Source organism: Gorilla gorilla, chromosome 1 (assembly GCF_029281585.2).
Source record: "Gorilla gorilla gorilla isolate KB3781 chromosome 1, NHGRI_mGorGor1-v2.1_pri, whole genome shotgun sequence".
In the NCBI taxonomy this organism is placed as follows: domain Eukaryota; kingdom Metazoa; phylum Chordata; class Mammalia; order Primates; family Hominidae; genus Gorilla; species Gorilla gorilla.
In genome coordinates, this window is record NC_073224.2 from 216,374,189 (window position 1) to 216,396,852 (window position 22,664).

General features: G+C 49.2%; 1 protein-coding gene across 8 annotated transcripts in view; it reads left to right on the plus strand.

Moving 5' to 3' along the window:
• ASAP3 (ArfGAP with SH3 domain, ankyrin repeat and PH domain 3) overlaps positions 1-22,664 on the plus strand; it is a 55,975-nt gene that overhangs the window by 24,240 nt on the left and 9,071 nt on the right. For 4 of the 8 annotated variants that reach the window (XM_055387544.2, XM_055387565.2, XM_055387553.2 and 1 more), the window contains exons 2-12: positions 3,948-4,020; positions 4,116-4,261; positions 7,374-7,448; positions 8,614-8,663; positions 17,541-17,652; positions 17,881-17,966; positions 18,422-18,497; positions 18,679-18,765; positions 18,935-19,050; positions 20,913-20,982; positions 21,309-21,396. In XM_055387544.2, the coding sequence (XP_055243519.2) occupies positions 3,948-4,020; positions 4,116-4,261; positions 7,374-7,448; positions 8,614-8,663; positions 17,541-17,652; positions 17,881-17,966; positions 18,422-18,497; positions 18,679-18,765; positions 18,935-19,050; positions 20,913-20,982; positions 21,309-21,396 (979 nt within the window). The remainder of the gene's footprint in view (positions 1-3,947; positions 4,021-4,115; positions 4,262-7,373; positions 7,449-8,613; positions 8,664-17,540; positions 17,653-17,880; positions 17,967-18,421; positions 18,498-18,678; positions 18,766-18,934; positions 19,051-20,912; positions 20,983-21,308; positions 21,397-22,664) is intronic. The other 4 variants (XM_055387547.2, XM_055387568.2, XM_031002423.3 and 1 more) reach the window with 1 other exon arrangement.

Here is a 22,664-nt window from a genome sequence, read left to right on the forward strand (position 1 = left end):
TATTTTTCATTTTTTTAAAGCCACTTTATTGAGGTAGGATTGACATGTAAAAAGCTATACATAGTCAGTGTATACAACTTGATGAGTTTGGGGGTTATCTCCCTTCTTTGTAAGATACTTTTTGGAAGTTAACAATTAAAATATTATATTCCATGGCCAGGACTTAGTCCCATGACCACAGTTAGCTGCAAGGTAGGAAATGTAGTCTTTATTCTAGGTCGCCAAGTGGCCATCTGAAAAGTCAGGTTTCTTGTGAAGGAAGAAGAGAGAATGGACACTGGGAGCCACTCAGTGATCTCTGCCACACTACAGGGAAGGGAAATCTTCTCAAACTTGCTTAAAGGAACTTCGTTGGGTGGATTCAGGGGTATTTCATGGAATTTCACCAAAGACATAATGTGTGGAGGTTGCCTCTGAAGAGGTAGCATCTGGAAAGTTGCCAGAAACCAGCACCACTCTTCCTCTTCTGCCTTGCTGTGGCGGTGTGGGGCTTGTTCATGTGTTTCTACACATCTGCTCTGTTCTTTTCTCTCTGCATGTGGCAGGAAGGACATCCCAGCTGTAGCATTTCAGTCAGTCAGCTAGCTTTCCAGAGCCCAATTCCAAAGTCCTTGGAGAGAGAATCTGATTGGTCCAGCTTGGGTCAGGTGGGAGAGAGAATCTGATTGGTTTAGCTTGAACCAGGTGTCTGTCGACTCTGGCTAGAACAAACAAGGCTGCAGGGGCCCACCTCCAGAGGAAGGGAGGGCAGTTTTCAGAAAATGGGTGTCATGGGATGGGAAGACTCCTCAGAATGTACCTAGAGCATGAACATACTCCTCTCAGGTCCATGTCCCAGGACTTTGCAAACCATCATTCATTTAGGTAAACATTTATTGAGCACCTTCTGTGTGCTAGGTACATGGATCTGCCCTCTAGGGATTTTGGAAATTTTTTTGGAAATTGTTCATATCTTTTTTTTTTTTTTTTTGAGATGGAGTCTTGCTCCCATTGTGCAGGCTGGAGTGCAGTGGTACGATCTCAGCTCACTGCAACCTCCACCTCTCGAGCTCAAGAGATTCTCCTTCCTTATCCTCCTGAGTAGCTGGGATTACAGATGTGCACCACCACGCCCAGCTAATTTTTGTATTTTTAGTATAGACAGTGTTTCGCCATGTTGGTCAGGCTGGTCTTGAACTCCTGACCTCAGGTGATCCACTGCCTTGGCCTCCCAAAGTGCTTGGATTACAGGCGTGAGCCACTGTGCTGGCACAATTGTTCATATCTTTAACCTGAATTGTCTTTTAGAGCGAAATCATAGCTCCTTAAATTACTCACCTTTTAGCTTTCCAGGTTTCAAGATGGGGATCAAGGGATTTGGTAAACACATGCTTCTGTTTCCCCATCTGGATTTTGGGGAACCATAGAGGTGGCCATGTTCTTGCCTCTTTTTTTTTTTCTTTTTCTGTTGGCCAGTTTAGAAAGAAATGTTCTCCCCTCCACCTCTTTGTCTCTTTAGTAAGAAACATTTTGGTTGTTTTTTGTTTGTTTGCTTTGCTTTTTGAGACAGGGCTCCCTCTGTCACCCATGCTGGAGTGCAGTGGCGCAATCAGGGCTCACTGCAGTTTTGACCTCCCCAGGCTCAGGTGATCCTCCCACCTCAGCCTCCCAAGTAGCTGGGACTATAGGCGCATGCCACCACATGGAGATGGGGTTTCGCCAAGCTGCCCAGTCTGGTCTTGAACTCCTTGGCTCAAGTGATCCTCCTGCTTTGGCCTCCCCAAGTGCTGGAATTACAGGTGCACCCCACCACACCCAGCTAATTTATTTATTTTTTTTTTTGGTAGAGACAAGGTCTCACTATATTGCCTAGGCTGGTCTTGAACTCCTGGCCTCAAGTGGTCCTCCTGTTTCTGCCTCCCAAAGTGCTGGGATTATAGGCATGAGCCACCATGCCCAGCCTCATGTTTTAACCAACTCAAATATGATGCCCTCTCCTTAATCTTCCTGATTCTTTTGTTTTCTTTCTTCAGCCCTGGGATGGGCCTCCACGGATCTCAAATATGAAAGTGTCTCAAGTTCACACCCGAGGAGGAGAATGTTAGATTTCTAGCCCCTATAGGAAAAGCACCTAGAACTTGGCAGACCTTCCTAGCATCAGCAGCAGCTGATGATAACGATCACAGGTGCTGTTCATTTTGAACATACTCCATGCCTAGCACCAAGCTAAATCCTGTATTTGCATCCTGTCATACATATAGCCTTCATACCAACCCTGAGAGGTAGGCATCGATTTCCCCATTTTACACATGGCTAATCAGGAAGCTCAGAAAGAATAGGCAACTTGTGCCCGGGCACGGTGGCTCATGCCTGTAATCCCAGCACCTTGGGAGGCTGAAGTGGGTGGATCACTTGAGGTCAGGAGTTTGAGACCAACCTGGCCAACACAATGAAACCCCGTCTCTACTAAAAAAATACAAAAAATTAGCCAGGTGGTGGGCACCTGTAATCCCAGCTACTCAGAAGGCTGAGGCAGGAGAATTGCTTGAACCTGGCAGGCAGAGGTTGCAGTGAGCCAAGATTGTGCAACTGCACTCCAGCCTGAGCAACAAGAGCAAAACTTGGTCTCAAAAAAAATAGGCAACTTGTTCAAGGTCACATAGCCCCCGAGTAGTGGAGCTGAGCTTCATAACTAGACCCCCCTTCCTCCAGAGGCTTCCCACATGCCACCGGCCTCTGAGAACACTCCACATTGCCTCTGAGTTCTGCCCTATGCATGTTCTCCTGTGGGTATCATTTTGAATCTTTGGCAGTACCATTTCCAATGTGTTTACTAACTCTTGTCATGTAACTCTGGAAATCAGACTCTGATCCCATTTTATTTTTGTCACTGGGAAGAACAGCTGGGCTGGGGTCAGGGTGGGGCTGTGGTACATGGATGGAACACTGTTCTGTTGCACCCGGGAAGTCCAGCTCTGTGGCTTCCCCACCATGTGACTCTGGGTAAGGGCCTCCCATCTCTTGGCTTCAGTTTTCTCATCTATGGGCCCCTTCCAGCTCGACATTCTGTGCTTTCCAAGTTAACTGTGCGTTTCGCAAGGATTTCATGAGGTTGTCAACTTCCATGCCCCACTGAAAGGGGGAGTGTTTCCCATCTAGGCTGAGCCTGCTTGGGGCATGTGAGACTTGCTTCTTGCCATCACATCTCTGGCCTTTCCCACATTCTGATGTTTGTTCTGCAGCCTCTGGGCTTTGGGGTTATCTGGTGTTGTCTCTCCAGTTCTCCCCAGTGGTGATGGAGTGTGCTCCTGCCACCCTCTGCCATCTCCCCAGACTCAGGTAACTGAATGCCTCCAACCCCTCTCTGCTCACCCATAGCATCCTGGCCTCTTCCTCCTTGTCCTGACATAACTGTTTATTGAGCCTGGGGTTTGGTGAACAAGTGTCCCCTGCTTTGTATCTTAAGGGAACATAGAGATGTGTGTGTTCTCCCCTCTGGCCTTTTGCTCAGCGTTTTGTACATATTTACAAATCATTCATCTTCTCAGCAACTCCACAAGTCCCCTAGTATCATCCCCATTTTGTAGACAAGGCACTCAAGGCTCAGAGAAGTTAACAGATTTGTCTAACGGACACACCAGCTACTGCCAGAGGCAAGATTCAAACCCAGGCCTGGCACACCCTGTCATGCCACATACCTTTGACTCACTACATTTACGTTGCATTGGATTCAGGGAGAAAAGTCTGTGGTCTTCTTGGAGTGGTGTGACTGGTCTGTGGTTTCTGTGTGGTTTTTTGTTTGGTGGGGTAAACAGGAAGACCCTAGGGATAAGTTCCAGAGGACAGCAAAACTCAATGTATTTGTTTGGAGGGCGGTGGGGGGGTGGAAATCATAGAGACAGCGTTCCTGAAGGAAGCACCCTCTTCCAGCTTGGCATCCCTGAACCTCTGTCCACATTTGCTTCCAGATCTTGGAAGGAGACCAAGCCATCCTGCAGAGAATAAAGAAGGCTGTGCGGGCAATCCATAGCTCCGGCCTTGGTAAGTGAGCCTGCTGGGTGCCCCGCCTGGTCAGGAAGCCCCTCTCCTAGCCCCAGCCTGGAGCTAACTCCAATGTCCCGTCTGTACCTCCACAGGCCATGTGGAGAATGAAGAGCAGTACCGAGAGGCCGTGGAGTCCTTAGGCAACAGCCACCTGTCCCAGAACAGCCATGAGCTGTCCACAGGCTTCCTAAACTTGGCCGTGTTCACCCGCGAGGTTGCTGCGCTCTTCAAGAACCTGGTGAGGCCCCTGTCTCTTCCTTGCCCAGACTCAGGGTAAATCTAGTGGTCTTAAGAACCTGACTGGGAAAGGGTCCGTTTCCTTCCTTCTCCCAATTTGCCCTTGATCTCTGACCTGAGTTCAGACCTGTGGTCCCTTTCCGGCCCTGACCCTTCTTTTGGATAATCCTCCTTTCTCTCTGGCTTCTTACCCAACTAACTCTTCTCTCTGTTCTCCTCCTTCTCTTCACCCAGGAGCAGAGGGGGTCTCACAGCAGGGAAGAGCCCCGTGCAAGGGAGGGTTCCCTGGAGGAGCTTTGGGATAAAGGAGAGACAGGCTTGGGGGTTCCTACCTTTATACCGCTACTGCTGCCACTGCCACCACCACCGCTGCCACCGCCTCCTCCTCTCCTCACTCCCTCTTTGTCCTCTGCTTTCCCAATCCACATCTGCTTCGTACTTAAATCCCAGGACCTGTCCCTGCCTCCACAAGCCTCTCAGCCCCTGTACATGGTCCAGTGGCCTCGGGTTGCTTCCCGATGGCCTCCTTGGTGACTGCCTCCTCTCTGGTCCTTCAAGTCCTCTCCTCAAGGCCACCCTGTGACAGCAGCTCTTCCCATGTGCAGGCACAGTTCTCACTAGTTCATGTGTTCACTCATTCGACCCAGGTGCACAGCTCTGTGGAGCTGGTGTGACTGTTGTCTCCACCTTACAGGTTAGGAAACTAGGACCTCAAGGTTAAGCAGCTTGCCCGAGGTCACACGGTTCGGTTTGAACCCAGGTTGTCTGGCTCCAGAGTCCAAGCATAAGCCTGGCCACACTGCCTCCCAGGAAAGCCTCTCATCTCCCTCCAGGCTCCATGGCACTGGACCAGCTCTTGTGGCTCCAGTCCTACCCAGCATCCTCCCTGGTTGGCAGGGGCCGCATCATCCTTGAGAGGCAGTGTGCTCAGTGGTTAAGCACCCAACCTTGGACCTAGACTCCAGCTTGGAATCTTCACTCTGCTGCTTACTAGGTCAAGTCACTCAGTCTGCCCAAGCCCCAGGTCTCTCATCTGTGAAACTGGGATAATATTGCTACCTACCTCATAGAGCGGTAATGAGGATGAAGCAAGTTAGTGCCTACTTTATGGTAAGCGCTCAGTAAATGTTGGCTAATATTATATTAATGGCAAAACAGCAATTACTTTTGCACCAACCTAATAAAATCTATCATTGTTATAGCTCTTGGCATAGCTGTGCCTCATACACTGTCCTGCATGTAAAAGCCTTTAACAGTGTTTGAGGCTGGGTGCAACATTTCACACCTTAATCCCAGTGGTTTAGGAGCCTGAGGTGTGTGGATCGCTTGAGCCCAGAAGCTCTAGACCAGCCTGGGCAATGTAGTGAGACCCTGACTCTACAAAAGTATGAAAATTGCCAGGTGTGGTGGCTCACGCCTGTAATCCCAGCACTTTGGGAGGCCAAGGTGGGTGGATCACTTGAGGTCAGAGATTCGAGACCAGCCTGGCCAACATGGTGAAACTGTCTTTGCTAAAAAATACAAAAATTAGTTGGGTGTGGTAGCAGGTGCCTGTAATCCCAGCTACTCAGGAGGCTGAGGCAGGAGAATCACTTGAACCCGGGAGGCGGAGGTGGCAGTGAGCTGAGATCATGCCACTGCACTCCAGCCTGGGTGACAGAGCGAGACTCCATCTCAAAAAAAAAAAAAAAGAAAAAAAATGCCAGGTGTGGGGGCATATGCCTGTGGTCCCAGCTATTCGGGATGCTGAAGTAGGAAGATCAGTTGAGCCTGGGGGAAGTTGAGGCTGTAGTGAGCGTGATCACACCACTGTGCTCCAGCCTGGGTGACAAAGCAAGACCCTGTCTCAAAAAAAACAAATAGTGTTTGAGTTCAATTGAATTAGTGTCCTTCTTTGTCTTCACCTCTTCTCTCCCTGTTTCAGTCAAACTAGTGTTTCCTGGGGGTCTGCTGTCTAGTGGACATTGTACCAGGGGTTGGTGACACATGAAAGTGTCAGACTGCCTCAGAGAGCCACAGTCTAGCGGGGGAGAGAAAAACTAGGGTGTGGACTAGTATCAAGAAATACCAGCAGCATGGCACAAACTCAAGGACCCAGCAGCTGGTGTCAGAGGCCTAGTGCTGCCATGGTTCAGAAAAGGGGAGATCAGCATAGACCAGGCGGGAGGAGTAGCCAGGAGAGGCTTCCTGGAGGAGGAGAGACCCAAGCTGTACCTTGGAAGCTGGTCGAAATATTAGGCCTCTTTAGGTTGCGAAATCACAGAAACCCAACTCAAACTAGGTTAAATTTTAAAAAGGGAATTCATTAGCCCCTGTAATGAGAAGTCCAGGGGCGCAGCTGGCTTAGGCTCTATCCTTTCCTCTTAAGGTAGTTTCTCTGTCTCTGCTCAGTGGACAGGATAGCCCAGCAGGCCCAGATGCCCATCTTACCAGAATAAAGATGGTCTTTCTCCCACAACTTAGGCAGAAAAATCCCAGCGAGAATTGTGATTGGCTGGCTTGGGTGCGTGCCTGTTCCCTATCCAGTCCCTCTATCCTGGGGCTGGGGTGCCCTGCTCAGATCTGACTTCTGCGTTTACCCCATCTGACCACAGAGGAGGAGTTCCCCACAGGAAAGGGGGTTCTATGACCATTAATAGGGGAGGCTCTGAAGCGTTAGCCAGCCCAGAACAACAGACGTGCACTACAGGTCAACTTGAGAGAGTCAGAGAGGAGAAGGGAGGCTGCTCCTGGCGAGGAACAGGGGAGAGATTGACCGTGGGATGCTGCTGGAGCAGTGCAGCGATGAGGCTGGAGCCATCAGGGGAGGGGCTCACTCCGACACACCTCAGCCTCCCCTCCTGCCCCCTTTCACACAGGAAGCCTGGCGGGCAGCAGGTTAGCCATCCTAAGCTGACCCCAGAGCTGGATCCTCTAGTCCCCCCCCAGGCTCAGCACTCCTGCCATGACGGTCTCCCTTACTTGGCTGTCATCTCTTTGATAACATCTTTTCCTCTCCCCTACTTCCCTTCCCCGCTGCTCTCTTTGCCAAGTGATGCTTCACTGTACCCCGAATCCCTAGGGGCTGGATGCCGGTCACCTGAGGCGGGAATGGGCGTCTCTGTTTTTTCCAGATTCAGAACTTGAACAACATTGTCTCTTTCCCCCTGGACAGTCTGATGAAGGGGCAGCTGAGGGACGGTCGACAGGTGAGTCTCCATGCTGGGAGTGGTGGTGGGACAGAGTAAAAGAGGGGTAGGCAGGAGACTGTTGGGGGGCAGGGCTGGACTGAGGGTGGAGGCCAGGTGAAGGGGCTGTCTTAGCGGGAGTGATGAGCCTGGGGAGGTCTGGAGGACCTGGCTCAGGTCAGCCTAGGATGGCTGACCTGCTGTCTGCCAGGCCCCTTGTGTGAAACATCTCATGTAAATCTTACAACCATCCTATGAGGTAGGCTTTGTGGGTACGATCATCCCCATTTTGCAGTTGAAATTCGAGGCCCAGGGAGTTAGGTAACCTGCTGATGGTTTACATAACTAGGAAGTAGAGAGCCCATGTGGGAATCCAGGGATCCTGAATCCCATACTCGAGCTGCTCTCTCTGTGCCTGGCAGCCCTTGGCTGGATGCAGAGTGGAGCTCAAAGGTGACAGAATAATCTCCCTGGGCAATCTGCCCCAGACGGCCCAGGGGAGGAGCCGTGCTCCCCCAAGAGGGTTCCTTCCCTGCCCTAGGCTGCCAGCGTGGCACCAGCCTGCTAACCACACAAACCAGACAGGCAGCTTTTTCACCTTGGGAGTCTCGGGGTTTTTCAGAAGGGTGTGAGCAGCCTGGCTGGATGAGGCTTAGGCAAGCTAGGCGGGGGGTAGTCAGGTCTCCCTGGTTTGCTGTATGGCCTGGGGTAGACTTCTTAACCTCTCTGTGCATGTTCCTTGACCTGTACCCTTGCTCTAAGAGGATGATCCAGCACCAGGCAGGAGAAAATGCTGGGCTAAAGTTAGGCAGGGGGAATTTGGCCTTCATCCTCCCATCCTCATGGTCATGACTGATCTCTCTTCTGAGCAAGAGGACTCAGGGTAGAGCCCAAAGATTTCTTCACACCTCAAGCCATGGCCCACCAAACCTGACTGATTCTTGGCATCTCTGGGGAGGAGAAGGTCTGCTGGGAGGAGGGCCTCAGCCCTGAGAAATGGAGTCAGCTGAGCCTGTTTGGTGGGGGCAGGTTTGCAGCAGGACTGTGGGGGCAGGGGCTGGTTAGAGAAGGGCTCTGAGCAGCTCCGGGGAACACACTAGCAGGTCCTCCTACAGGCAGCAGAGCATACTGTTTATTCCAGTGCTCCAGCTTCCCTCTGGGCAAATTGTCCTTTTTTAACCCACAGGATTCCAAAAAGCAGCTGGAGAAGGCATGGAAGGACTATGAAGCCAAAATGTAAGTGGCCACAGCCAGGGTCGTTTGTCTGGGAGAGTAGCACTTAGGCTGGATAGGGAAGAACCTAAATGCTGCCGAGACATGTCATCCAGAATTGGGTGACATCTGGCTCTGTAGAGGCATTTACAGCGGATTGTTTATACCCAGACCTGACTGGATTCTGGGGACTGGGCCACGAGACCACCAAAGGAGCTATTGTGAAGGGACCTCAGGATGCTGCTCTCAGAGTCCCATCTGCTCAGTGGTGCCAGACATGGGCAGGGATGGGAAGGAGCTAGCACTGACCAAACACCTCCGCGTGCTGGCCATTTAATCTTCACAGTCACCCTGTCATGTGAGAGAGAGGTATTAGTATCACAATTACCACAGGAGGACTCAGAGAGGTTAAGTCACTTGCCCAAGGCCCCACAGCTTGGCAGAGGCAGAACTGGGGTTTATGCCCCTTGTTCCTCGTTCCTCAGTGTCAGTTGGTATATCTAGAGAAGGAAATGGCTTTCTGTGTCCTGTGCACACCACACGATACTCCAGATCTCTCACCAGCTACTGGGACATCATGGGGAAAGAAGGAGCCTCAGGCAACCAGTGGCCAATTCCTCCTGGGCAGAGACTCCTTGGGCTCTGTCTTATGAGGAGTCTGTCCAGATCCCAGCCTTTGCCCTCTGCCCAGCCAGGCCCATACTGTAGAGCATTGTTTGTGCTTTTTTGTAAAATTTTGTTTTCTCTTGCATTTTGCCAAAGCAATTTATGCTTATTATGAATAATTTTGAAAATATGGAGAAGTAAAAGAAGAAAAAAAATTAATCATCCTTAGCAGAGGCTTAGGGTTATGGCAGGGGGATAATACTCTCTGTTGTTTGAATTTTTTTTTTTACAAGGTCTGGGTAACATTGCAGTTTTCATCATTAAAAAAAAAAGGTGGGATGGGGAGAAACTACCCAAAAATAGGAGAAAAATTCTTAATTTTTAAGCCTAAAATATTAACATTTTAACATTTATTTTTCTATGTATGAAGAAATGTTTTTATAAAAATGAGATCATAACAACATACTGTTTTGTAATCTGCTTTTCTCATTCAAAAAATACATTGTGGCCATCTTTGTACACCATTACATATTCTTCCACAACATCAATCAAACGGGTGTGCCAAAACCTGCATAAGCCATTATGTATTTAATCTGTTCCTGTCATTGGAGAAGCATCCTTGGATTTAAATATTTGTCCCTACTCATAATTATTTCTGCAGGATCAATTTCAAGAAGTAGATCCTGGAGCTTTTTATTGTTCCCTCAGCTCCCAGAGCCATGGCACCGCTCCAAGTCTGAGGCAAGGTCACATCTTGTCCCTGCACAAGCATCTCCAGCCCCAGCTGTGGGCATAGATCCTGTGAGGAAGGGTGTAGACACTGTGTGGCCATCCCTGTGGGGCCCTATCCCTGCCTGTGATGGGGCACGGCCATCTGCTCTCACTGGAGGCCCAGGGACGGGTAGTGAGGGCACAGGCTGACCTTGTCTTCATGATTTGCTGTGGGGCCACATGGCCCTCTTCTTCCTGAGTTACCTTAACTAAGCCCTTAGACTTTCGGGGATCGTCTACCAAATGGAAATAATAGGCTCTACTCTGCTGACCTTCCCAAAGCAGGTCTGCTTTTCCTAGGTTTCTATATTGAGCCTTCCTGTAGGATTTCATTTACAGGCCAGACTCCATTTAGTTGATGGGAAAGGGGGCTTGGCTGAGGTTATTCGGTGAGTTATCGACAGGACCTGGACTAGAACCCAGGGCTTCTGAGTCTAGTGCTATTTCTGCCACGTGGTCTCCTGGCTCCCACCATGGAGCCACATAGTTTGAGCTAATGTCTTGGCACGGGTGACTGTACACTCCTTTTCATACGGGCTCCAGGTGTAGCCAGATATGCGTGAGCCGTAAGTTCCTATGTAATTTCACCACATTCTTACCAAACAAGTCTGAGCAGCAGCTGGAAGGGCCCAGGGCCCTGATAGCATCTGTCAAATACCACTGGGAGCTTCACCCCTGGCTGTTCATATAGGAGGAGGATTACCTCTCCACGTGGGGCTGCTGAGAAGGGCATCCCGGGCCCTGTACAGAGGCCAAATTTATCTAGGCAGTTCCATGTACAGGTCTGTTTCCTCATCTGTACAATAGGGACAGTAATACCTTTCAGGGTCAATGCGGCGATGAATAAGCACGGTGCATATAAAGCACTCAGCACTTCAGTTCAGCAAGTATTTATTGACCACCTATATGAGCCAGAACTAGGACCAGAATAACACAGGAAGAGATTGACAGGCAGAAACCCACACATCTGCTGGTAGCATTTACCCTAGCCAGCTTTTAATCTTGTGCAAGCCATTTTCCTTCTCTGGATCTCAGCTTCATCATCTGTAAAATGGTCCCTGTTCTGAGAGAGACTGTTATCTCTCAGAAAATAAACAGTGTGACTGTCAGCAGCTCGCAGGAATGAGGCAGGGAAGGAGGAATGGAACAAACCTGAGTCACAGTGTTGGTTGCCTGGGCTGCCCCTAAGGCTTAGGCACCAGCCAGTCCTGGGTTAAACTCCTGGCCCCACCACGTAACAGCTGTGTGACTTGGACAAGTGACTTATCTCAGCCACAGGCTCCTCTTCTATAAAATGGGATAATGATCCTGCCTTATGGGGCTATCATTTTAACATGTGAAGGGCCTAGCAGAGTGCCTGGGCCTAAAAATTATAATTAGGAGCCTATAATCCTAGCACTTTGGGAGGCCAAGACAGGAGGATCAGTTGGGCTCAGGAGTTCGAAACCAGCCTGGGCAACATAGTGAGACCTTGCCTCTATTTAAAAAATTGATAATAATAATACATATATAATAAATATAATACATATATTTAGAAGCCACACATGGTGGCTAATGACTGTAATCTCAGCTACTTGGGAGGCTGAGGCAGGAGGATTGCTTAAGGCCAGGAAATTTGAGACCAGCTTGGGAGACAGAGCTAGACCTTGTCTCTAAAAAAGAATAATAATAATAATTAGTAATAATAGCAGCTTCTACTTTAGAGTTTCCTTTGTGCCAGGCAGTGGAGTAAGGTCTTTGCATCTATTACCAGATTTATTCTCCCTGGCAGGGAAAGCTGCTATTGTTATTCCCAATTTATAGGTAAGTAGTGAGGAATCCCTGCCACCTAAGCGTGGCTCAAGGTTTCAAGGTTGGTGGGTGTGTGGTATTTAAATACTTTCCTGCCTGCACCAGGAGTACCTGTACCCATCCCATGAATAACACTGGACTGTTGCTGTAGTCTCCTTCTGCAATGATCTTAGTCTTAGTAACTAGCATTTAAGTACTTTCACCCACTATTTCATTTCATTCCTTCTATTGCAATTCCACTCATAAGACAGAAAAATGTTTCTAACATTTGAAATGTTTTAAAAATGTTGGTGATCCTTTGAGGATAGGGAAGGAATGGGACTTGTTATTTTATAGGGGAAGAAAAGCACTCCCCAGCTATTAGGTCATCTCAGAATGACTATGTCAGACTTTGTAGGGAAAATCTCTATGAATTATCTTAGCTGAGGCTGAGGGACAGAACTGTGATAATTGACAAAGCCATTTTGTCACAGCTGTGTACATTTTGTCAAAGCTGAAGTACATTGACAAAGTTGTGTACTTCACAGCTTATCTACACCCTGAGTTAAGTAGCATCTTTTAATCTCTACTAGCATTCAAAAAATAAAAGAAGGAAAGAAGAAAGTACCATATGCTGAAAAAAATTATCTAAAAGGGATCACCAGTATTTACTACTCTGTCATCATTGCCATCACTTGAATCATCATAATCCTACCATTCACTGAGGGCTTGCCATATGCCAGGAACTGTACTGTTTCCTATGCATTATATTATCCAAGGACTAGGTGTCATTACAGTGGTTCCCCCTTATCCTTGGGGGATATGTTCCGAGACCCCCAGTGGATGCTTGAAACTGAAGATGATACTGAACCTTACATTAGGTTGGCGCAAAAGTAATTCCGGCAGTTTTTGGCATTAAAACGTAATCTGTGCTTTTTCCTATATATACGTACCTATGATAAAAATTAAGCACAGTAAGAGATGAACAACAATAGTAATAAAATAGAACATAGTAGCATCACAACTCTTGCACTCTGGAGCCATTATGAAGTAAACTAAGGGTTACTTGAACACAAGCACTGCAATAGTAAAACAGCTAATCTGATAACCAAGAAGGCTACTGAATGACTAATGGCAGATGGTATAGACCAGGGGTCCTCAACCCCTGGGCCACGGACTGGTACGGGTCCAAGGCCTGTTAGGAACCTGGACTGAACAGCAGGAGGTGAGTGTTGGCAGGCGAGCGAGCATTACCGCCTGAGTTCTGCCTCCTGTCAGATCATCATGGCATTAGATTTTCATAGAAGCACAAACCCTATGGTGAGCTTTACATGCCAGGGATCTAGGTTGCATGCTCCTTATGAGAATCTAAGCCTGATGATCTGAGCTGGAACAGTTTCATCCCAAAACCACCCTCCCCCACCCTGCTATCCGTGGAAATATTGTCTTCCACGAAACCAGTCCCTGGTGCCAAGATGTTGGAGACTGCTGGATAGACAGTGTAAATACACTGGACAAAAGGATGATTGATGTTCCAGGCAGGATGGAGCAGAAGGATGCAGGATTTCACATGCCACTCATAATGATGCATAATTTAAAACTTACAAATTGGGCTGGGCATGGTGGCTCATGCCTGTAATTCCAGCACTTTGGGAGGCCGAGGCAGGCAGATCACCTGAGGTCAGGAGTTCGAGACCAGCCTGAAACACATTGTGAAACCCTGGCTCTACGAAAAATACGAAAATTAGCTGGGTGTGGTTGTGGGCGCCTGTAATCCCAGCTACTTGGGAGGCTGAGGCAGGAGAATCACTTGAACCTGGGAGGCAGAGGTTGCAGTGAGCTGAGATGGTGCCATGGCACTCTAGCCTGGGTGATGAGCAAAACTCCATCTCAAAAAAAAAAAAAAAAAGACAAAAAAACTTATGAATTGTTTATTTCTGGAATTTTCCATTTAATATTTTTGGACAGGGGTTGACCATGAATAACTGAAACCACAGAAAGCAAAACTACAGAGAAGGGGGGACTACAGTATTATTCTCATTTTCCAAATGGGGAAACAAGCTCAGAAAGTTTTATAAAGGTTAAGTAAGTGAAGGAGCTGCCATTCAAATCCAGAATCTACATTTCTAACCACTGTACTGTATTGTGGTTTGCTTTTTGTCCATTTACTCTGGAGCAGATATCTTTCCATGTCAGTACAGTCATCCCTCATTATCCATGGGGGATTGGTTCCAGGGCCCCTGCAGATACCAAAATCTGAGGATGCTAAAGCCCCTTAGTCAGCTGCCTATATCCTCAGGCTTTACACCCACAGATATGGAGGGCCGATCACATGCACAGATATTCCTTCTTCTTTTTTTTTTTTTTCTTCAGACAGAGTCTACTCTGTTGCCCAGGCTGGGGTGCAGTGGTGCAATCATGGCTCACTGCAGCCTTGACCTCCTGGGCTCAAGTGATCCTCCTACCTCAGCCTCCCATGTCGCTGGGACTTACAGGACCGTGCTACCATGCCTGGATAATGGTTTAAAATTTTGTTTTAAAGTAGAAACGGGGTCTTGCTATGTTGCCCAGGCTGGTCTCGAACTCCTGGCCTCAAATGATCCTCCCACCTCAGCCTCCCAAAGCACTTGGATTACAGGCATGAGCCACTGCACCTGGCCAATCTTCATTCTAACAGCTGCATGATATTTCTATATATCGCCATACTATTATTTGTCTAACTACTTCCTACTGATGGACATTTAGCTTATTTTCCATTTTTGACTATTGAAAGATATGGTAACAGTGTACACTGGGAGACTCCCCCTACCCCAGACCACCTGATGTCGCTTGGTCTCCCTCATTCCTTTTTTTTTTTTTTTTTTTTTGGAGAGACAGGGTCTTGCTCTGTTACCCAGGCTGGAGTGCAGTGGCACAATCACAGCTCACTGCAGCCTTGACTTCTTGGGCTCAAGGGATCCTCCTACCTCAACCTTTTGAGTAGCTGGGACTATAGGCACACACCACGATGCCTGGATCATTTTTAAATTTTTCTGTAGAGACAGGGTTTCACCATGATGCCCGAGCTGGTTTCGAACTTCTGGGCTCAAGCAATCCTCTCACCTTGGCCTCACAAAGTGCTGGGATTACAAGCATAAGCTTCCACGCCCAGCCCTCCCTAATTCCGTAGCAAGCTGCCAGGCACTGCTGCTGAGATGCTGCAGGCCCAGCTGTCACCTCCCCTCTCTGCTGCTTTTTTTCAGATTCACAGAGAAGTCTGTCCTGACCCTCAGGCCTGGTTCACAGGATCAGTTCCTACCCTACTTCTACCACCCTTTACAAACTCTTGCTTGGGGTATCAGAAAGCTTAAGGAAATAAAAAATAACCCCCTCTTTAAAATTAAAAAAAAAAAAAAAGCCTACAGAGCCTGCAATGTCTGGAGACATTTCTGGTTGTCACAGCTGGGGGGATCCTACTGGCAGCTAGTGGGTAGAGGTCAGGGAGGCTGCTAAACATACAAACCACCAGGCAGTCCCCCATAACAAAGAATCATCTAGCCAAAAATGTTATCAGTTCCATGGTTGAGAAACTGCTCTACAGGTCCCCAGGGACAGATTCTGTATATGAACACTATCCCAGAGGTCTTACCTACTCAGGAGGGCCCAGAACTTTAGAGTCAGAAGGGACCTGAGAACTTACCATAGACCATTGCTTCCTCCATTTACAGATGGGAAAACAGAGGCCTTGAGGGGCCTACAGTAAAAGCTGCCATATGTCTTCTATGTGCTGAGTCTTTTGCATGCTGTGCCTCATCTGGGTACAGATAAGAATCTCCGTTTTCCAGATGAGGAGACCAAGGCTCAGAGAGGGGAATAAATGCAGCCAGCAAGCAGCAGAGCTTGTATTAATCCCACTCTGTCTTTGTCTTCTCTGCTCAGGGCTGGCCCCCACTTGAGAGCAGAACTGTTAAGCAAGCCCTTTCCTTTACATGGGATTTGGAGTCACATGCACCCAGCCTGAGATGTGGAAATACTCTCCTGGCTGTGAGTGGGTAGTCTGCTGGGCGTGGGATTTCCAGGAAACCATTTACACACAGATCCACCCATCCCCAAAGAGGGAAAACAGCCAACCTCTGAGGGGGAAGGCCCCAGTTACTCTTAGCTACAAGGATGGGAAGCGCTTTCTGTCTCCACTTAAAAAGAGAAAAGCACGGTGGGGCGTGGTGGCTCATGCCTGTAATTTCAGCACTTTGAGAGGCTGAGGTGGACAGATCACTTGAGGCCCGAGTTCAAAGACCAGCCTGGCCAACATGGTGAAACTCCGTCTCTACTAAAAATACAAAAGTTAGCTGGGTGTCGGCCAGGCACAGTGGCTCACGCCTGTAATCCCAGCACTTTGGGAGGCTGAGGTGGGTGGATCACCTGAGGTCAGGAGATCAAGACCATCCTGGCTAACACGGTGAAACCCCATCTCTACTAAAAATACAAAAAAATTAGCCAGGCATGGTGACACCCACCTGTACTCCCACCTACTCGGGAGGCTGAGGCAGGAGAATCGCTTGAACCCAGGAGGCCGAGGTTGCAGTGAGCCGAGATCATGCCGTTGCAGTGAGCCAAGATCGTACCACTGCACTCCAGCCTGGGCAACAGAGCGAGACTCCGTCTGAAAAAAAAAAAAAAAAAAAAAGATTAGCTGGGCATGGCAGTGGGCACCTGTAATCCCAGCTACTCAGGAGGCTGAGGCATGAGAATGGCTTGAACCTGGAAGGTGGAGGTTGCAGCGAGCTGAGATCACACCACTGCACTAAAAAAAAGAAAAAGATAGAAAAAGAAAATAAAAGAACAAAGGTTTTCTGAGCTTTAAGTGTGAAGCTCCACGGGCTCAGAAGAATGAAAGTACTTTGAAATAACTCAGAAACAGAAAGTCAAACACTGCATGTTCTTTCTCCCTTATAAATAGGGGATAAGCAATGGGTACATGTGGACAGACAGAGCAGAATAGTAGACATTGGAGACTTCAAAAGGTGGGAGGATAGGTGAGAGATGAAAAATTACCTATTGGGTACCATGTACACTATTCGGGTGATGGGTACTCTAAAAGCCCAGGCTTCACCACTGCACAGTATATCCACAAAACAAAACTGCACTTGTACCCCCTGAATCTATAAAATTAATACAAATAAAAAAGATTGAAGGCACCTGTGCTTTTAAGTCCTTTCCAGGAAAATCAGAACTGTTTGCCCCAAATCTCACTTGGCCCTTGTTTGAGTCCTTCATCCCCCTGAATAAAAACCTTCAAATCCTTCCCATTACTCTTGGGATAAAGACCAAGAATATATTAACATGGTGTGAATTAGACCCTGCATGGTCTGGCACCTCCTTACCTTAGCTGGCACCAGCCCTCTCCATCTTGGCACTATCGCTCCTGCCTTGGGGCCATCACATGGTCCAGCCCTCTTGCCCAGCAGTAGCTTCCTCCAAGCTTCTCAGGCCTCAGATCCCAGCTCAGACATCACTTCCCGACTAGCCCGAATGAGGTTGGATCACCATTTTCTCTCCCATAATTCTCTGCGTGGCTGTGATTTGATTCATGTCTTTCTCCCCCACCACTCTGTGGATTCCCTAAACTGTCTTGTTCATTGTACCCAGCCCCACCACACAGCTGGCACAGGAGGGCCTCCTGCACCATGTGGCCCCTTTGCTCATGCATCCTTGGCAGAAGAGGATATAGGGGCTGGTGAGACTTGTTCAGGCTTCTCTTCCCTTGGGGTCTAGGGCCAAGCTGGAGAAGGAGCGCGATCGGGCCAGGGTGACAGGAGGGATCCCTGGGGAGGTGGCCCAGGACGTGCAGAGAGAGCGGCGCATCTTCCAGCTGCACATGTGTGAGGTAAGGGGTGCTCTGGATGAGGGAGGGGGGCATGGGATGTGTCTTCCTGTCTGCCTCTCCAGGGGACCAGTCACAGCCTCAGCTCAGGTCCTGGCCACATGGCCCTGTGGGATGTCACCAAGGCCCAGTTGCAGCCAGGAGGATTAGCCTGGGATGGGGACTGCAGCCCCTCATTCCCAGGATTCTGCTTCAGCTCACATCACGTATCTTGCCCTGCCCTCCTCCTAGTATCTGCTCAAAGCCGGGGAGAGCCAGATGAAGCAAGGTCCTGACTTCCTTCAGAGCCTCATCAAGTTCTTCCACGCCCAGCACAAGTAGGTATCTTCCCGCGTCCCTGCCACTAACCCTTCCAGTGTCACAGAACAAGGCCCCTCTCAAGGTGTGATAGACCTGAGAGTCTCTTTGGAGGCCTGCATCTTTTTGGCAGAACTTTCATAGCTCTTCATTGAGTGCTCACCGGGTGTCAGGCACGAGTACTTTACAAACATCAATTCACTCAATCCCCCAACACTTCTGGGAGCAGGTACTATATTATCCCCATTTTATAGATGAGAAAACTGAGGCTCATTTTCCAAGATTACATAGCTAGTAAGTGGGATTTGAACCTAGTCAAGAGAGACTCTTGTCTATGGAGTGTCTGTTCTTGACCGTCAGACTACAATTCCCTGAGGTGCCCTGTGATCCTTACGGCAGCTTCTCCCACACTTCTGGCTTCATCTCTCATTTCCATCTTTATCTGGACCCTTGTTTGGCCTCTGACACCTCTTAGCTTTTTCCAAGATGGCTGGAAGGCTGCCCAGAGCCTGTTCCCCTTCATCGAGAAGCTGGCGGCCTCAGTACATGCAGTAAGTTGGGTCTCACCCTTGGGCACGTGATCAAGCCCCCTGTCCTTCCAGGAAAATCTGTGGGTGTGGAAGAGCTGGCTTCTGCCCACAGAGTGAGGCTACTGCTCTGCTCTTCTGGGTCTGGGCTCTGTTCCTGACATATTTGTTGGCTGGTGATGGGATCCCATCCTCTGTCCCATAGCTCCATCAGGCCCAGGAGGACGAGCTACAGAAGCTGACCCAGCTCCGGGACTCCCTCCGAGGGACACTGCAGCTTGAGAGCAGAGAGGTCAGCCCCTGAACTATCCCAAAAGGAATGCCCTCCCCCAAGGCCCACCGTGGAGGGAGGGAGAGAAGGAAGACCCACAGGGTCCCCTGGAGAAGTCTCCCTGAGTGAGCCCCCGCAGAATGGGGCTCTTCCCACTGAGATGCCCTGAGGTCTCCTTTGCATGTCCGAGGGACAGGAACACCTGAGCCGGAAGAACTCAGGATGTGGCTACAGCATCCACCAGCACCAAGGCAACAAGCAGTTTGGGACGGAGAAAGTGGGCTTTCTATACAAGAAAAGTGATGGGTAAGTGATTCAGAGCTTACATAATTTGCCCAATGTCACACTGCAAGTAAATGACAGGGTTGGGGAAGCTGCCCAAAGGAACTGTTCTAATCATTTGTGTAGACACCGAGGGTTGCAATGTAAAATCCTGAATTCCTGGGTTGTCCAGCACACCTGGGCATGTGAACTTCTGCTAAAGGTGACTGGTTATTTTAAGTTAAAGAAGAAGAATAGCAGTAGCTAACACTTTTTTTTTTTTTTTTTGGAGATAGAGTCTCGCTCTGTCGCCCAGGCTGGAGTGCAGTGGTGTGATCTCGGCTCACTGCAAGCTCTGCCTTCCGGGTCCATGCCATTCTCCTGCCTCAGCCTCCCGAGTAGCTGGGACTACAGGCACTCGCCACCACACTCGGCTAATTTTTTTGTATTTTTAGTAGAGACGGGGTTTCACCATGTTAGCCAGGATGGTCTCGATCTCCTGACCTTGTGATCCACCCGCCTCGGCCTCCCAAAGTGCTGGGATTACAGGCATGAGCCACCGCGCCCGGCCGGCAGTAGCTAACACTTATTGCAACACTTAGTATGCCCTCATTCTTTTTTTTTTTTTTTTTGAGATGGAGTCTCCCTCCATCACCCAGGCTGGAGTGCAGTGACGTGATCTCGGCTCACTGCAACCTCCGCCTCCTGGGTTCAAGCGATTCTCCTGCCTCAGCCTCCTGAGTAGCTGGGACTACAGGCGCCCGCCACTACGCCCAGCTAATTTTTTGTATTTGTAGGAGAGACGGGGTTTCACCATGTTAGCCAGGATGGTCTCAATCTTCTGACCTTGTGATCTGCCAGCCTCAGCCTCCCAAAGTGCTGGGATTACAGGCGTGAGCCACTGCGCCCAGCCTATGCCCTAATTCTTAATCTCTGCAATATACTGAATATAACTAGAAATGAAAGTATTGGCTGTGCCTTGCTCCGTAGTGTAAAAAAAAAAAAAAAAAATCAGTCTGTGGACCAGGTGCAGTGGCTCACACCTGTAATCCCAGCACTTTGGGAGGCCAAGGCAGGCAGATCACTTGAAGCCAGGAGTTCAAGACCAGCCCAGCCAACATAGTGAAACCCCATCTCTACTAAAAATACAAAAAATTAGCTGGGTATGGTGGCGTGAGCCTGTAGTCGCAGCTGCTTGGGAGGCTGAGGCATGAGAATTGCTTGAACCTGGGAGGCAGGGATTGCAATGAGCCGAGATCATGCCACTGTATTCCAGCCTGGGTGACAGAGAAAGATCCTGTCTCAAAACAAAACAAAACAAAAAAACAAAACTGCTGTGAAATGCAAAGGCCCTTGTGGGATATATTCATGTTTCTACCTACCAATCAGTTTAATCAGAGAAGAATAACTTTGAAGAAGAAACCAATGAATATTTACCTGTTACAGGAGAAGTGTTACGGAGTTTTGGATCATGGACTTGCTAATTTTATTTTGGGGATATTAATATTGATCTTGCTTAGTTGAACCACAATTTATTTGTTGTTGTCAAGAGCCTGTGCCTCTCAGACTAGGAGCTCCCTAATGGTATAAGCTGTGTCTCCCCCATCAGACTGGGAGCTCTCAGAGGGCCAATGTCACATCATCCCCTTAGAATAAGGATTCCCAGGGAGTGAGGCTGTGTTTCTCCATCAGACTGGCATCTTCCTAAGAGCAGAACTGTGTCTCCTCCATCAGAAGGGAGCCCCAGAGAGTCAGGGGTCGGGGGGTGGGGGTGTAGGGTTAGGAGAAGAAAGAGGTAAAGGGATGTGGCTAGAGATCATACAGGTGGGGGCAAATTTCTGTTCTCTGACACCAGCGAACTAGGTGTGAGCCTTGGGTCACTGTCCTTCTATCCCTCTGGGCTTTAGAATTCGAAGAGTCTGGCAGAAAAGGAAGTGTGGAGTCAAGTATGGCTGCCTGACCATCTCACACAGCACGGTGAGGCCTAGAGGTGGTGGGAGTCTCAGGGCACGATGGACCCTCTTCTTCTGGTGTTCTGAGCAAATAATGTCAAGCCCTCCCTCTAAGACTGGCCCCCAAACCTAGGTCCAGGGAGCTGGAGACCCATGTGGGAGGACAGATGGGACCCGAAGGCCCCAATCTAGTCTTAGTCTACACTCCACATCCTTGAGGTGCTGCTGGGTGAGGAGAAACACAAATGGAACAGGATGATTATGCCCATTTAACAGAGTGGGAAATGGAGGCCTAAAGAATGTGGAGGGCCAGAGGTAACGCATACATCCTCCACCCCTAAATTCCCACAGATAAACCGGCCCCCGGTGAAGCTGACCCTGCTGACGTGCCAAGTGAGGCCAAACCCTGAGGAGAAAAAGTGCTTCGACCTGGTGACCCGTGAGTGGTCCCTGTGCCTCTCCCCCACCCACAGCTGCTCAGGGCTTCTCTAAGACACCTGTCAGCTCCTGGGGGGCTTCAGTGAGGGGTGTGTGTCCAGTTCCACACATGGTGTCGAATTGCTGCTACTGCAGACATAAGAATCCTTAGGTCTAGGATACCCACATCACATTAAATGTCAAAATGTACCCACTTTACATAATAAATGTGGCTATTTATACAGAGCATATTTGAGTGGATTTGGGTCATCTGGGTTTTGAAATTATTTCTTTTTTTAAGATTTTACCTTTTTTTCCCAAATACCCAGACTTGAAGGAGATGAAATTATTGTTTCTTTACATTTTCTACTTTTCGTTCTTCAGAGCCTTTGGTGCAGGCTTTGTGTGAGAGCAGACACAGGCTGAGAAAGACCTAGATCTTGTCCCCAGGAAACACTCTGGCAGGGGTGTGGGGTGGGTACCCAGGACTGTAAGATGAGGGGGCTGTCCAGAAGATGGGTGCAGATGTAGCCCCATAGAAGATTAGGGAGCAGGAAGGCCTGCACTGCTGTGGGGAATCAGGAAAGGCTCCTGGAGGAGACAGTATTTGAGTTTAGCCTTGAAGGACATGTAAAATGAAGAGTTTGTGGGGTGGGGGCTTTTGAGGAGACAGGATTAGCATGATGAAAGGCATGGAAGCAGGAGAGTGGGTCCGGCCAGTTTGGCCAGAGTGGAGGGTTCATGTAGCAGAGTGAGAGATGAGGCCTGGAAATCCCTCTTAAAAGTTTGGACCTTATTTCCTGGCAATAGAGAGCCATGGGAGATCTTGGGGCAGGGCAGTGATGTAATTAGAGCAGAGCCGTGGGCACAACAGTTGGGAGCTGGTACAGGCTGGGGGAAAGGGGAAATGGGAAGCAGGGAGACCAGACAGGAGGCCTGGTCGCCCAGGAGGAGACCAGGAAGGGCCCAGTGGGGTGGTGACAGTTGGTTCAGAGGATGCCCTGCCTCTGAGCTGGGTTCTCTGGGGTTCCAAGCCCTTTGAGACCTCGTCTGAGCCTGGAACCAGGGCTTCACGCAGAGGGAGCTTTGTTGGGATCCTACTTCGGAGGCCACTTCTGAGAAACTGCCCCTGCTGCTGGCCACTGTCATTCCACTCCCTTCCCACTCCTAGCTTGAGAGTCCGACTTGTCAGGGACACATCTCCATGTGGCCCCAGCGGCTTTGGTGGGGGTTCCCTGGGCTCCGGGAAGGCCAGCAGCATTTCTGTGGGTCAGAAGCCCCCTTCTCTCC